At 37.5% G+C, this 15,999-nt stretch overlaps 1 protein-coding gene across 16 annotated transcripts; it reads right to left on the minus strand.

Annotated features, from left to right (window-relative positions):
- Nucleotides 1–470: 470 nt before the first annotated feature.
- LOC147873446 (uncharacterized) lies at nucleotides 471–15,816 on the minus strand. Of its 16 annotated transcripts, XM_087350802.1 has the most exons (7): nucleotides 13,463–13,587; nucleotides 12,961–13,097; nucleotides 11,253–11,536; nucleotides 10,601–10,735; nucleotides 9,568–9,657; nucleotides 7,075–7,245; nucleotides 471–2,847 (listed from the first exon to the last, which is right to left on the minus strand). In XM_087350802.1, the coding sequence occupies exons 5-7, from the start codon at nucleotides 9,655–9,657 to the stop codon at nucleotides 2,002–2,004; spliced, it is 1,107 nt and encodes a 368-aa protein (XP_087206928.1). In that variant the 5' UTR covers nucleotides 10,601–10,735; nucleotides 11,253–11,536; nucleotides 12,961–13,097; nucleotides 13,463–13,587; the 3' UTR covers nucleotides 471–2,001. The 16 variants fall into 16 exon arrangements, with proteins under 16 accessions (XP_087206928.1, XP_087206930.1, XP_087206929.1 ...); XM_087350804.1 differs by lacking the exon at nucleotides 11,253–11,536 and having other exon boundaries at nucleotides 12,961–13,083; nucleotides 13,463–13,603; XM_087350803.1 differs by having other exon boundaries at nucleotides 10,601–11,536; nucleotides 12,961–13,083; nucleotides 13,463–13,603.
- Nucleotides 15,817–15,999: the final 183 nt, after the last annotated feature.

Below are 15,999 nucleotides of genomic sequence, written 5' to 3' on the forward strand. Positions count from 1 at the left end.
AGCAGCAGCGTCGTTAAATAAACAGCACACACAAAGGACCGTGAAGTAAACAAAAGAACGGCCTTAAGTGTATCCTGAGAGGTCTGTAGTAAATGTGCACCTCAATCTGGAAGTCGCGATTTGAATCCGCAGGTTTCCTGCGTGGAATTAAAATTTCGCTGGTTTACAGTCCAGGGCCCACCACGGCCTTTCCCACTGTCGCAATGCCTCAAACTCGCCGTTGCTCTAGTAGAAGAAAAAGAACAAATTAAAGCGAGCCATAAAAAGAAGGCTCATAACCATGTTCACCAATGGACCACATGAATCCACACTCAAACCTCCCACCCTGCTTCATTACGATCCATCTACATCTTTCAGGTTTCCTAAAAACATTGTTGTAACAGCACAAACCAAATACAGAAATAACAGACGAACAGGTCTTACATTCCAGCATGGAATACTTTTAGAACAGGTTCTTTGTGATTCTGAACTGGTCTTAGCATTCATTTATTGAAAGTGCAACTGAGTTACTCTAGATGTTACATCACTCCTACAAAGATACAAACACAGCAAATAACACATTGTATGTATAATCAAACACAAAGTTTATCAACTTCCTTATGTACCTATTTTCTGCTGCGTACTTAACTATTTACGCTGCCAACAACAGCAAACAACGTCATATTTCAGGCTCCCAGAGTAGCAAGTATTAGACGACCATCTTCGTGAATGTAACGTCATGTAGTCTGGAAGAAAACTGCAAGAGTTTCAGATTACTTTGCTGCCTCCATCTTCAGGGCAGAGGCAGCTATCAACGACAAACTTCTACAAGACCACATGGCATAACATCCCAGAAGACAATCATCTTCAACAACAAAATATTGCTTGATTTCAGCTGTCAGATAACTCGAGTTCCTCTACAGAGGATATGGACCCAAAATGACATACTGTAAATAAAAATCAGCTTAACTCTGACCTCTGAATGTACAACTACATGCTTTATGTACTGTCTGGAGTATGAAGAAATGTCTGTTACATAAACAATTAATCTTCCGATGGGCATTCTTTAAAAATACATAACAATACAAAATTCCCAGTCTTATTTTTGGCCAAGGCCCTGGGTAAAATTACGCACTTACATTTTACTCATAAACTAATAAGTCTATTGTGTTTACCATTAAAGATTACACAGCAAGTAATTTTATCAAGATTAACAACATATTATGCACAGAGGAGCTAAACAGAAAACAGAGGAATATAACTCAATAAAAGAAGCACTGTCCTATTAATAACAAAGTAAAAACCAGTGGCGGCTCGTGAGTCCGAGCAGTGGTAGTGCTGCGCACAGCAGAAAAATCAGAATAGTTTTTCAACACATAACAACATAAATAAATTTACATCAGGAGAAAACCTATACGTGCTCAATGATGTTTTGACTATTCCTAAGTTTGGAAGAGGATGGCCATAATTTTTTACATCGCTTTTTTCAGTCAAAGACAATTTAGAAAAAGTAATTTGCTGTAAATAAGATGCACTTCCTTTGCTCATTATCATTATCAGAGCAAAAAATAGTCAGCACACAGAATTATTCAACACTCATTAACAATAACCACGAAACCAGTCTAAACCACGCGGTAACGGGCAAGCGTGTTTACTGTAAGCCGGCTGAGGGGACTGCAGCTCTGATTCGTACTGGAACAGTGAACTACCCTCACTCCACCTCACAACTTTGGACCGGCCAGCCGCGCTGAAATCCTTGCAGCCGGATGATAGCCCCGTTCTGCTTCGCACTCCTCGCCCGCGGACTTATTGTCAGTTCAGCCGATTAGCAGATAATGACAACGTAAGGGGCAATATTAAAAAAATGATACAGAGGAAACAAAGTGTTACAAATTATAAACACAAAAATTAATTTTTTCAATTTTTGAAAAATTATAAGGGGTGTTGGAGCTCCATGTTACATGCTCTAATGTTTCTTCAGACGACTCCACTGACGGAATGATCTGTCACACACATCACTGGTTATGACTGTAATAAAAGGTGTGTCTTCAGACTACTTTTCTGAGTGAATGATTTATTACACAAGTCACAGGTAAATGGACGCTCTCCACTGTGTATGACTTGATGGTGTTTCAGCTGAGTCTTCCGAGTGAATGATTTATTACACACGTCACAGGTATATTGACGCTCTCCACTGTGTATGACTTGATGTTCTTTCAGATGACACTTACGAGCAAATGATTTATTACACACGTCACAGGTAAATGGACGCTCTCCACTGTGTATGACTTGATGTTCTTTCAGCTGAGTCTTCTGAGTGAATGATTTATTACACAAGTCACAGGTATATTGACGCTCTCCACTGTGTATGACTTGATGTTCTTTCAGATGACACTTACGAGCAAATGATTTATTACACACGTCACAGGTAAATGGACGCTCTCCACTGTGTATGACTTGATGTTGTTTCAGATTAGTCTTCTGAGTAAATGATTTATTACACATGTCACAGGTATATCGACGCTCTCCACTGTGTATGACTTGATGTCGTTCCAGATTATTCTTCCGAGTGAATGACTTACTACACACGTCACAGGTAAATGGACGCTCTCCACTGTGTATGACTTGATGGTGTTTCAGCTGACTCTTCTGGGTGAATGATTTATTACACATATCATACAAAAATGGCCGCTCACCACTATGTACACGTTCATGTATCTTCAAATCATGAGAGAATGGATATTCTCCACTATGTGTGAGCTGATGTCTCTTTAGAGCACTTGGAGAAGAGAATGTTTTACTGCATACATCACAGGAATTGGGATGTCCCCCACCATGCTTAACTTCATGTTCTTTCTGAGGACTCTGCTGAAGAAAAGAGATGAGAATTATGATAAACTTATCATAAAAAAGAAGAAGAATGAGTTTCAAAGCAACATGATAGGTTTTTCTACCAAATCCCATTACCTCACCCAAAGTTAGTGGAGGGCATGCAAGAATTTGAAGTCCACATTGCAGTTTACAACGGTTAATTCACTGAGGTATGTGACATAATCTGGAGCCCCTGACCTCAAACTTCAGCCCCCAATTTAACATCATACTCAAACAATCAATGCCAAGTCACTCAGTTATCTTGGTACTTACTCTGTACCAAGTTGGATCTGAATTCCATAGTGAACACATCTTTTTACACAGTGGGACAGCTACATGTAAATTTGTTGGTTCAATCACTTGTTGGCTACTTACAGCAAGAGATTAAATATTTTGAAGCCCCTGAATTCAACCCATGGTCTTCCATCGCATAATGTGTTCTATCTTTGAATGGTAGGTCACTGTATTAAAAGGTAAGCACACAAACTTGGCAAATACGAGGCGCGTCCCAAAAGTAAGTTTCCCTGGGGCCGTTTACAGAAACAAAACACAATTTCATGGAAATATTTATTGCAACAGATACAGCAAGTGTCCAGCTATTTTTCAACATATTCGCCACCGGAATTGAGACATTTGTCATACCGTGGGACCAACTTTTGAATACCAGTGTCGTAGAAGTCTGCCGCCTGGGATTGGAACCACTGTGTGACAACCATCTCCGCCTCTCTGTCATTCTCAAAACACTGACGCTGACCGGACAGGAATTTCTTGAGGTGTAGGAAAAGATGGAAATCACTGGGAGCGAGGTCCGGGCTGTAGGGTAAATGATTAAACACCTCCCAGCTGAACTCCTGCAGGAGACTTGCTGTCCGTCGAGCCGTGTGCGGCCTAGCGTTATCACTGACCGCACTTCACAGTCGGCGGGAGCTGGAATAAGAACCTCCATCTTCAACAGCTGCAACGATGCTACTGTGAGAACGCGGGAAGTACCGTTAGTGCATGCGCCATGCTACGTCATTGCTCTATCACGTATGCACAGTCGCTTCGCTCAATATAAGGTTTGCTAGCTGTGGGACGAGTGGGAAACTTACTTTTGGGACGCGCCTCGTATAATACTCTAGATGCAGTGGGATAGGAAGATGTACAATTACTAGTTCATTTAGTTCCTTGATAATTGTAACAAAAAGTTGGGTTTCTGGTCAGGCCTGAACTCGGACACATATCAAATGGACTCCTTAATGACAGCACGGTACTTAAGAGGTTCAAAAAATAATCTCTAATGCACAGAATAGAAGAAAATCATGTATGCCAACTATCCCTGGATTCTCAACCTATATCATAACATACAAACTCAAGTTCTTTGTATCCAGCCAGACTTCTTATTAGAAAACCTATAGCAAAATGATTGGGCTTTCTGTAACAGGCAAGCAAGAGTTAACCAATCAGAGTCAAAGTATCAAGAAGTGGGGATATATGAAGTCATGATTTGCTAACGAGAACATAAATTCAAAAAAATAACCTAAATAAATAAACCTGATCTTTAGGTTTCTCTATTTGTCAAGAAGAATTCCAGCACAACTTCATGCCTTAATAAGTAACAGAAAACAAATAAAATTATCTGTTCAGACGAAGTGATGTACAGTCTACAGTAATAATGACTGTTCCAATATACTACTTTCCAAACTTTATAGTTGAACTACCAAGATGACCACTTCTTAAAAGTTTTAATTTTTATAAAAACATATTTCCACCAATTTCATGTTCAAAACATTTAGAAGAAACTGTAAGTCTTTTCTTTATCGGTCATTTCTTGGAAGAACGGTCTATGTATAAAATTTACATAACGTGTCAATTTATCCGCACACTGCAGAAGCACTTACAGAAAACATTCGACAATTCATTTCGGCAATATCCCAAGAAGAGCTCCATCGAGTATTTTGAAACATGCTAACGTGGTGTGAAGCTTGCTTGCTTGCAAGCACAAGGAAGTCACTTAGAACATCTTTTGTGATTTAAGGTAAGAACAATTAATGTAATAACATGTCTTAGTGACGAGAAATATTCGTAGTTCACTGTTACTAGCGGCACTGTAACTGATTCGCGGGTCACCCACCAGAGGAACACGCACAACACCCGACCACATCAACAGAGCACCGGCCGACCACGCAATGCAAGCACGACCGCAGCCTCATAAATTGTAGACCCGGTACATGTACATCTATCCTAAATAAGATCTACTGTGAGTACAATCTGGTAATTCAGCATACCATATCCTTACTTCAGAAGGAAGGGGTAGAGACTGAGTATACTGCGAAAACAAACACAGTGGTCTGAATCTATCTGTAGAATAATTATCAGGATCTACAAATGTCTGAAGATCGTCTGTGATACCTTTCATAAGTTAGACACAATTTCTATTTTTCATTTGGATGGACAGACACACACGAGGACAAATGACACTTTAATGGACATATATCCTGTTCATCCTCAATAACTTGATTTGTTATTGGAATAGGATGTTCCTCAATTTTTATGTCTGATACATCCTTCGCTTTTACTCTGATGACCTCATTTCCATCCCGAGACATATCACTGTCTGAAAGAGGTTCATCTTTCACCGAACCCATACAGTTCTGTAAAACCACCATACACATACACAATTATTGTGTTGCAGAAATGTTGTTTTTATAAAACACTTACTGAAAAACAGCATGCCTGTATGGATACATTTGTACATACATACAAACAGATAAGAACATAAATAAAGTTTCTCAAAGCACCTAGTATGAAGATGGTTGTCTTCTGCGTAATCTGACAGAAGTTTACTGATGTTTCAGAGGTGCTTGCTGCCTCTGTCATCAGAGCAATGACACCTTCACCTTGATGAAGTTATATCATTCTAATTTATAAATTAATTTAGTAACAATGAGATTGTCCCACACCGTAGCCGCGCGGTCTGAGGCTTCATGCTTCGGACCGGCGATACAGAATGCTTGCTGGTTCGAGTCTCGGGAGAGAAGAAATTTTCTCATGATCTATCAACCAGTGTATGGGACCGGTGCCAACCCAGCATCGTGAGGAAATTGGGGAGCTACAATGAGTAGCGTATTCCAGTCAGGATAGCTAGCAATGGCTGGGGGTTCGTCGTGCTGGCCACACATCACCCTATATCTATTTCGATGATCCTTCGCTTCTGCTTAGGCATGTGAACATGAGGCCAGCAGTCAACCTAGTCGGCTTTGGCTCTCTGGAGCTGTTACACCACGGATTTAATTTTAATTTAACAATGAGATTGTATGAATGGTAGATTCATCCTCAACAATATTTAATTTTAATGAATATTATTTTACGTACACACAAAAATAATATTCTTTGAGATGTTACTATACATAGAAAACAACAGAATTTGTAGGGACAATTTTATATATAACTAGCTAGATGGCTTATGGAACCTTAAGGTTCATCATTGAAGTAACCATGCTCCATGACTTGGTCAAAAAAATCCAGTCTCCTTCAACTCCTATCTCCCATAGATCCCGCCTGAGATTATCCTCCCATCTACGTCTAGGTCTCCCCAGCGGTCTCTTACCCTCAGGCTTCCCAACCAATACCCGGTGAACACCTCTTGTCCCATCCATGTCCGCTACGTGCCCCACCCATCTCATTCTTCTTGACTTAATCACCCTGATAATACTGAGGTAGTAATACAAATTTTTTAACTCATTAGTATGCAATTTTCTCCATACCCCATCGTCTTCCCTACTAGGCCCAAATATCCGGCTCAATACCCTATTCTAAAACATCTGCAATCTATGTTCCTCCCTCCACACTGCATTAAGGTTAAAGGAAGAAGGAAAGAAAGGGGGGAAAAGACAGCTGGAGAAAACCTTCAAACATTCACAGACCCACAAAAATGAGCATAGAATTCAATGGGAAGAAATAGCATCAAAACAAGGCTTACTGGAAAGTCTGGACAAACTATCAAAGTGTTGTGTTGCAACATCTGTTTAAAACACTTATTGTATTTCACAATATTTAATATCACACATCTTAAGATAAATATAACACAAAACAGAAGCTACATTCGACAAACAGTAAGCAAAAATACAATTCCTTTGCACTAGTTTGCAACGGACACTTCAAGATCTATCAGCAGAGCAGATTTGCTTCATGTGGACAGACAAATGGAGAAGCAATGTATCTAACAATGCTCACACAACTCACCTCATGCTCCGCCTTTATTACTGGAGATGTTATCAAGAGAGGATCCTCCTCCTCTTTCACACCTCCGCCATCCTCAACTTTGATATTGGTGACTTGATTGTCATCATAAGAAGACTTGAGACACGTTCCACTATAAGAATCAGGTACAACTTTCTGTAAATTAATGGAGTCCTGTAAAATAACCATACTCATTATGAGTCTTGACTGTGCTCTCTCACTGCATGAAATGGAATAATTATCAATGCAATTGGACTGAATCAAATTAATAGCAGCTGCAGAACTTCATTAAAGGACACTGAAGATGGTGGAGTTTATTTAAAATTGCTGATTTTCTTGACATGGTCCATCATTTGATATTTTAAAACACGATCAGTGCGTTCTGAGAACTACATCTGCTCTCCTCCCATACAAGGGACTAATCCCAAGGGACTAATACAACTTTTCTATGGGAACCAACAGAATAGGCATTTTCACTTTAAGACAGCAGCAGATCCAGCTATTGAAATATAACAGTTTTGTTTCAGAATATCAAACTATGGACAAAGTCCATAAAAACAACAATATTCTATCATAGCAGCTTCTTGATGAAGATTTTCTTCCTTAAACTATCAAAAGCATTACTATGAAAAGGATTTTTCTAACACAAATATCACTGTAATAGTATACTCTCCACGTAATATGAAACCAAAGACATCAACATTAGTTTACTTGGCATGTTCATGCCAAAGCAGTGGTAATGCCTGAACTGATTATGGCTTGGTTTATGTAATCAGAAGGTAAAGCACATATTAAATGGTCACTAAACATTGTGTTACAGGGTTTATTCGATAGTTACATGTACACACTAGTAATAAAGTACACACAATAATGAAATTACATTTTGTATGTTTTGGACAGAAATGCTGAGCAGAGCATCACATTAACATTCCTCCCTCCTTGCCCACTTTATATATGAAGTCAAGTTAACTTCTTAAATATTTGAATTATTATTATTATTATTATTATTTATTTGACTGCAAATGGGTTTTTACCCGGTGGCAGTGGTCCTACAATAAGACACAACAACACATAAGACAACAAAAACAATAAGAAACAACAGAACAGTGAGACAGAACAAAACAATAAGACACAAAAAACATAAGACAACAAAAATAATAACAACAGAACAATGAAACAGAACAAAACAATAACACAAAAAACATAAGACAACACAAACAATAACAATAATAAACAACAGAACAATGAGACACAACAAAACAGTAAGACAAAAAGACATAAGACACAACAAAAAACATAAGGCACAACAAGAACAATGAGACACAACAAAGCAATGAGACACAACACTACAGTAAGACAAAAAGACATGACACAACAAAAACAATGAGACACAAAAAACATAAGGCACAACAAGAACAATAAGACACAACAAAACAACACACCACACTCAAAATAAAACAACTCATAATATTACAAAACCATATAACCTAAAGTACATAACTTAAAAATTAATACCAACTAGACATAAGTCAGTAACAGTAATGAATCACACGTTTCATCAGGACCTTCTCTTCACTTCACTACACTTATGAAGCCTTCCCATCCTCACCCCAATTTACCCCCCTTCACTGCACCCACCCATCTATTCCCTTTACTTCACCTCATTTATCACTTTCCTAACCTTCTTCCTAAACGTACTTGGTTTACAGGAGAGAGTCCCTAAAACCTCAGCAGGTAGCTGGTTCCAGAGTTGGATGGTCCTATTTACAAAGGAATATTTTCCGATATCTGTTCTTTGTTTTCTGCTCCTAACTTTCCGAATATGATCGACTCTGCTCAGGTAGTATGGCCTTTGCAATCTGTCACCTATAGCTTTCCATGTCACCTATAGCTTAATTAAATATGTGCCAAACCAATAGAGTAAAGGATAATATTTGGGTATACTGAAACAAATTCAAAAACAAGGCAGAATATGCTATGACACAAATTATTCCTTAATTAAAAGTCTCCATGGCTGCAAATTTATCTCCTTATCAAAGTTTATTATTACACACTCAATTTTAGCTTTCCATATGGAAAGAGTTAATAATGCCAAACAGAAATGACAACACTGTTCTACTATATGAGTACAATTTGCATCAACTTACAAAAGAAATAAAAGATAATCTTAAAACATTCATAGTTCCTGTGAATTGTATAAGAAATTCAATCGCAGGCAGTATTTTCAATACAAAGCCCACAAATTATACAAGATTTTCTAAAATATTTCTCAGTTAGGGCAATATTTAATTTCATATGTTTTAAAATTATGCAACACAAAATTAAAATGGTATTTCACAAAACTAAGCAATAAAATTCAGTCCTCTGGCACCATTTTCAAAGGACACTTCAAAATCCAATCACCTGAATAGAATTGCTTCATGTGGAGATGGACAAGAGACACACAATACGTAATCCTAAATATTTCTTAAAAGTGCATAAAAATGTGAAACTCACTTCATGTTCAGGCTTTATTAATGGAAGTTCTCCTAGAGGATCCTCCTCTTCATGTGTATCTGCAAAATCCTCAAGTTTTATATTCATCATCTGCGAAAGAAGACGTTACACAAGTCTCATTCTATGAACCAGGTACAACTTTAGGTAAAATTAAGTTATGCAAAACCTCCATACCTGATGCCAATCATGACCACGTTTTGTCCACTTACAATTTCAATGTAAAACGTAATCATAACACAATCAGACAGGATAGAGCAAGGATCGATAACCTTTTTGGGTGACAGGTAACTTGGAGGAGCTGATAATTACAGTAAGCATAATAAAATAGCATCTATATATATCTGGACTGAAACAATTAGATTACAACTGTTAACTCATATCCTGTACCAACACCCTCAAGAAGAACTAAAAACATTAAACATTTAAAATGGAATTATTTATTTCTTTACTGAACTAAGCCTGCTGAACAGACTAGTCCCCAGGCAGTCAAGACATTAGCCGCATATACGGAGCCCACAGGTTTACAGAGTGAGTTCAAAGAGCCTGCCACTGGTTGCTAACCTTAGCCACAAGGATCCAGTCCTTGTGCTCATCAACGTATTTCTTTAAGAACTATTTTAATATTATCCTCCAATCTATGTCTTGATACCCCAAGGGGTCTCTTCAATTCAGGTTTTGTAACTGAATACTTGTATGCATTTCTAGTGTTTACAATCCCTATTCATCCTCCTTGACGTGAAAACAATAATAATTAACATTTGATGTAGACAAATGATTACAAGTTCCTCATTAAGCAGTCTTCTCCAGTCCCCATTATTTCCTTCACTGTTCCAACTATTGCGCTCTATAATCAACAGTCAAAAAGCATCAATGAATTTTCTTCCCCTAACCCTTTATAGCTGAAGTCGTCTAAATATTATTGAATAATTCAGTCAATACCTGCCTCAAAGAAAAAAGCACAAATTCGCATTACAAAGATCAATTAGTTAACACGTACTGGAAGCCATCTGTAATAAGAAGGCAGCGGCGGTACCTTGTTTAACTTCAGTGTCTTGTTCAAGCGCTGGAAATGCCCAAAAATCACATGGAGCAAGATCTGAACTGTAGGGTGGGTGTTCTACAGGTGGTCCATCGATGTCTGGTATCGCCTCCTTCGCCACATGCACGGCTGTGGAGTCAGTATTAAAAAATCTGACCCTGGCTCCTTCATAAAACCTCAATATTTATTAATAATGGAAAACCTACTAAAATGGTACATGGTACCACAAAAGGTTTCATCACCACCATGTGGATCATCAGACTACTTTTTAGACTTATAACCTATATACGTCTGATAGTTATTGCAGAAATCGGTTGATTAATAGACAGTTTGTATTCTTAAGGTGCCTGGAGCCAATGTTACAAAGTATTATTAACAGACCATGTGCCTCAATGTGTCGTTGAATCTCACTAAGCTTGAGGATGCTGGCGGCTCACTCGGTAGCGAAAGTGTTCTTAAGAGTTTATAAAGAGGTAGGAGTCGGTACATTTTTACCAACTCCGCAGCCCTGGCCACATGTGCAATATGTGGTCATGCATTGTCTTGAAGCAGACACCACCTTTACGTTGTGAATTCCGGTCACTTCTTTCTGAATTATGTTCCCCAAATGAATTTTAAGTGTATTTGCATAGTAAACACCACTCACACATAGCTTCTGAGGTAGGCAGTGGTGAAGAATAATGCCCTTTGAGTCAGAAAACAATATCAGCATCACTTTTCCAGATGATGGTGCTTCGTCTCCCACTTTGATCGCCTTCAACCACCCTTTTGTATCCATCTTTAAAATGGTTCAACCACTGAAACATTCTAGCTCGGCTCATTCTTTCTGTAACACCTTTAACGTCTCTTCACCACTTTTTCCGAGCTTCACACACAATTCTATTGCACATCTCTGCCTTAAATCATATGAAATGCCATTCTGTTCCACCACTGCAAAACAGGTATTTTCTACAAGAGCTTTCACAGACACACACGATTTGGAAAATGACAATATTTGTATTAATAGCTAAACAAAACAGAACAAGTGCCATCTCGATGAAGGCAACTGAAGATGAGCAGTGTTGCCAATACGATTATATTTCAAACTCCCCTTGTACCTAGGACATACAGCATGACAATATGCCATGATACACAACGCAGTACACTTCCCCACAATAGATGACATATGAAACCCACAACACCAACTGTAAGTGTTAATGCACAACATAATTCTTACAGAGATTTAAATATATATGAATTATTTTTTACATATATCTTTGCAGATCTCATTTACTCCACAGACATCTATTATCACAGAAGATTGTATCAACGGAACACACAGCAAGAAGCAAGATCACAAAATGCAGTAAACATATCTACTTAGGAGGAACCATACCAACCCGACAACATACGAGCATCCAGCCTTAACATGAAGACACAACAAAGCCACAGATGTTTGGAGTTCAGAGGACACTAACAGTGACAGACATGTAATATGAGTATGGAATTGGAAATATATTTTTCACTTACACTAACTGTTGCGTGTAACCTTTTTAACTACTTTTAGCAAGTCACAGTGGCGTAGTAGTAATTCAGTGTATATAGGGACATATATTATAACCCAATAACACAATAAACAAACTACCACTTCAATACCATTACAGTGTACATTACCAAATAGTTTGTGAGAACAGACACGTTTACTTTAGCTTGTGCTGTTAAAGTAACGAAAGAAAAAATAAAATGGACAGGGTTGTAATTTATGAAAAATACTTCACACCATAATATAAGATTCTGTTCAAACAGGTTTATCATAAGAATTGTAAGTGGAAACATAATATGAATATCAATCTAAAAAAGATGTAAAACAAATTAAATGGAAAATGGAAAGAAATTCGTAGTTGTAAAAATATCCAGATAAACACAATTATTACTATTGTTAACGTCTCTCTCACACACATACACATGCATGAGTGTGTTCGTGCATGCACTCATGCTTTCAAACAAGATACAAATATGAACAAGAGCATTATATTTAATTTGTAACATCTTAGACTGTTTAGTATTTATTTACATTTACTGGGCCACAGTTCTTCTACAAGCCTGAAAAAGGAGTCTATGTTACTTTGTATTACAAATTAAAATAATGAATATATATACATATGTACACTACCCAATTCAGACTGCAATTTTCTATTATTCTTACAGGTCTGGAGCACTACAGGAGCAAATCAGAGTTAGGTTATAAAGGTACAGCAATGTTCTCTCTTTATAACTGTTCCACAGCTAATAATAACTCATATTGTAAAAACAAACAAACACAAGCATGTGTAGAAATGGGCAGAAAAAAAAACTCATCTGAAAGCAATGCTTACCTCAGTTTCATCTTCCTTTATGGAAAGTGCTGATTGTACATTAACCTCATCAGTTACCATGGCAATGCAATCTTTTTCACTTACAACATCATCATTTTCCATTTTGATTATATCCATCTTCTGCTGTTAAATTAAACCTAAATTATAAAATTGTGTTAGATATCTCAAAAATTGAGGGAAATAGTTGTACTCTGAATAATGCATGCCTGACATAACAGCTAAATATAAAAAAATAAATAAAAGTAATTTACATGCACACACTGTGTGCTACGCACGATATTCAATGCTGATTTTAATCACAGTACACATTGAAAGATATATATGAAGTGAAGGGCGCACACAATGAACTTCACTCAGGTATCCTCTTAATCTACATATCTCAAGAACCTAACAATATTGTGTAAACGCTACAAAGTATAAATCAAATAAAACGGAATTTAATGAAACTCTGATCCAATTTTCCACAAATATGCGTCCCCACAAAGCAGTCAAAATCACTCACCACTCTGAAGGTTAACCGAACTCGCATATGATGCACATGGAAACAATCGAAATTCAGCTGCCCAATAAATCGACTGTTGATCCGACTTAGAAATATTTTCAACATTTAAGAAGTCCAGTATGTGAAATGGATTAAAAAAAGAAAGGAAACGTCTAGTCAGTCAATTCACAGAATATTTCGAAAGACGATATAATGCTACATGGCCAACATTTGTAATTAATAGTTTATAATATCTTCAGACAAACCACATCTTTCCTATTTATATTACTCGAACTATCTCGATCTGTTGCCAACATACGGAAAGATGAAATTTAAACACAAGATCTTGAAAGTAATATGAGAGACGTCTCATTCTTTCCTATGAAACAGTCGAATGCATTAAATGATTTACGAAGTACACTTATTACAACTATTTTCATTGAACATCACGTCTGAGTAGTTATCATTTCTGCTTCGTATTCCGGAGATCCCAATTTCAAAACTAGGCCCAAGGACTGGCTGACAAGCTAATCAAGGAATATAGAGAAACGGAATTTTATTTAAAAATTAGCACACAAACAATAAGTTTACACTATAAATGACACTAGTGACCTCAAGTGTTCATCATCAGTGACAAGAAAGAAATCAAATCATATAATGATGATCAATATAGATTCATAAGTGAGCCTCACAGACAGTCTGAATAAACACACACTTTAAAGCTTATTGGAAAACTACCACCTGCTTCAACAGGCAGTAACTTTTCATTTTCTTTTTATGGGTTTTGGAATTTTTTAGCTGTCCAAAGCAAATATTTCCTTAACCACTCGACGTGATTAACCAGTTGAACCTTGTTATGGTAAAGTGTTGTGCTGTCTTTGAATTATGGATTGACTTATAAAATGTTATTTACATGACCTTGGCTTCAAAGTCAAGGGGGTGGGGTTATTTGATAAAATTATAAATTTTAATCCAGTATTTCTTTTGCCAATATTGTACTGCATTCATCAATCCTTGATTTTTACCAGCAAACTGATTCTTACACAGCTCACCTCTGTGCATGGTGCTAGACCCCGCACCAGTTGACAGCTATTCGAGCCAACAGATCTATAAGGCCTTGTGCACAGGTTATTGAAGCACCTGCCACTGACTGAACAAATTTGTAGATTCCTTCAACCAGAGGAAACTCGTATGCTGCAAGAGGAACACTCAATTATTTGCATTTTTTGTTCAAAGCTTGAGGAGGTCACATTCTTCCACCACTTTGTCTATACATTTCATTTCAAAATGTTGGTGTTCTGGGTTAATACTAAAAACAAATATACCATTAATTAAACACAGCATACATAACTTCTATTTCACATCTAACATCTTTCCTTGCAAAGAGAAACATTCTTGATTTTTAATTTTTCCCCTCATTTCCTGTTACCATGTGCCCCACCAGCAGCTAATGACTGCAATGTCTTTTATGATCTCAAGATTTAACAGTGACAAAGTATAATGAATTCTTCCCAGGCTGCCTGCTGTGTCAGGCGGTTGGATAGAGAAAACACCAAAGTTTTAAGAACCAACTTTGTCCTCAGAGTACAGAAATTCATTACCCTGAGGATGAGCACTGCTCCAGCTGTGTACATCATGGCTGATGGCAATTCTAGAAGTTTCATGAGATGAGTTTGTGTGACAATATGGACAATTATGATGGAGAGACAGAAGCTTTTTGTAATGTTTCCAAATGCAAAAATAGCGCAATGGAATTCAGCGATGTTATGGAGGGATCAGAAAAAGTTGACGAGGGAAGTGGAAGATACATCTCGTTCGGAACAGCCAAAACTTTGAAGATAGAAGGAGGTCACTGAAGCCATGGGCAAGGGGACACTGATCGGGCTACTGTTAACAGGTAAGCGCTGAGACGATGACTCCTATAGTAGGGGTAGATAATGAAATCTTCAAAATTTACCCAACCAAATTGTTGAAAAGTTAAAGTGAACTAGCCTGAGTCAGGAATGTAATGTTTGAACAAATGTAAAATTTCTGTAGTACTTAGTGTTAGAAATAAATGGTGTATAGCCTTAGGGAACAAGTTGTAGCCTCAAGGAAGAAATATCATATCAGCTGAGTACGTTTAAGCTGACTACAGCATCCTCGTGAACTTGACTTGCTCCATTCAAAGGCACGCTACCAACATTTGTAGGACTAAATCTATCCATAAATCACACCATTACAGAGAGAATGAGCAGAGATCGACTGAAGCAGAGTCGTAGTTAGGCATAAAAGGGTGAGGGCGGGGACCGCGTGCAGAGATTTTGAAAAACATTTCGAAATTTTCGGAAAATGGAAAAATGCTGGAAATTGCCTAAAATGCGCACAAAATCAAAAAACTTCGAAATATTTGAAAACATTTTGAAGTTGAAATTTTTCAGTTTTGTGAGTTTTTTAGGCAATTTCCAGCAATTTCCTTTTTTTGAATATATCGAAAAATTTAATTTTTTTTTCAAACTCCTCCCAAACCGCATAGTGCCGGAACCTGTCTCTGTCGTACCCCTTCTCTGACAAACTCG

The sequence above is a fragment of the Zootermopsis nevadensis genome, unplaced genomic scaffold (assembly GCF_977971745.1).
Source record: "Zootermopsis nevadensis isolate Lab colony 2312 unplaced genomic scaffold, Znev_1.0 Znev_ptg000017l, whole genome shotgun sequence".
Taxonomy (NCBI): Eukaryota; Metazoa; Arthropoda; class Insecta; order Blattodea; family Termopsidae; genus Zootermopsis; species Zootermopsis nevadensis.

Coding starts and splice junctions, on each gene's coding strand:
- LOC147873446 (XM_087350789.1), bottom strand. CDS start 13,567: ATGTTGAAAATATTTCTAAGTCGGATCAACAGTCGATTTATTGGGCAG. Junction 13,084..13,462: donor TTCGGTTAACCTTCAGAGTG/GTGAGTGATTTT, acceptor TTAATTTAACAG/CAGAAGATGGATATAATCAA. Junction 7,246..9,567: donor TAATAAAGCCTGAACATGAA/GTGAGTTTCACA, acceptor GTTATTTTACAG/GACTCCATTAATTTACAGAA.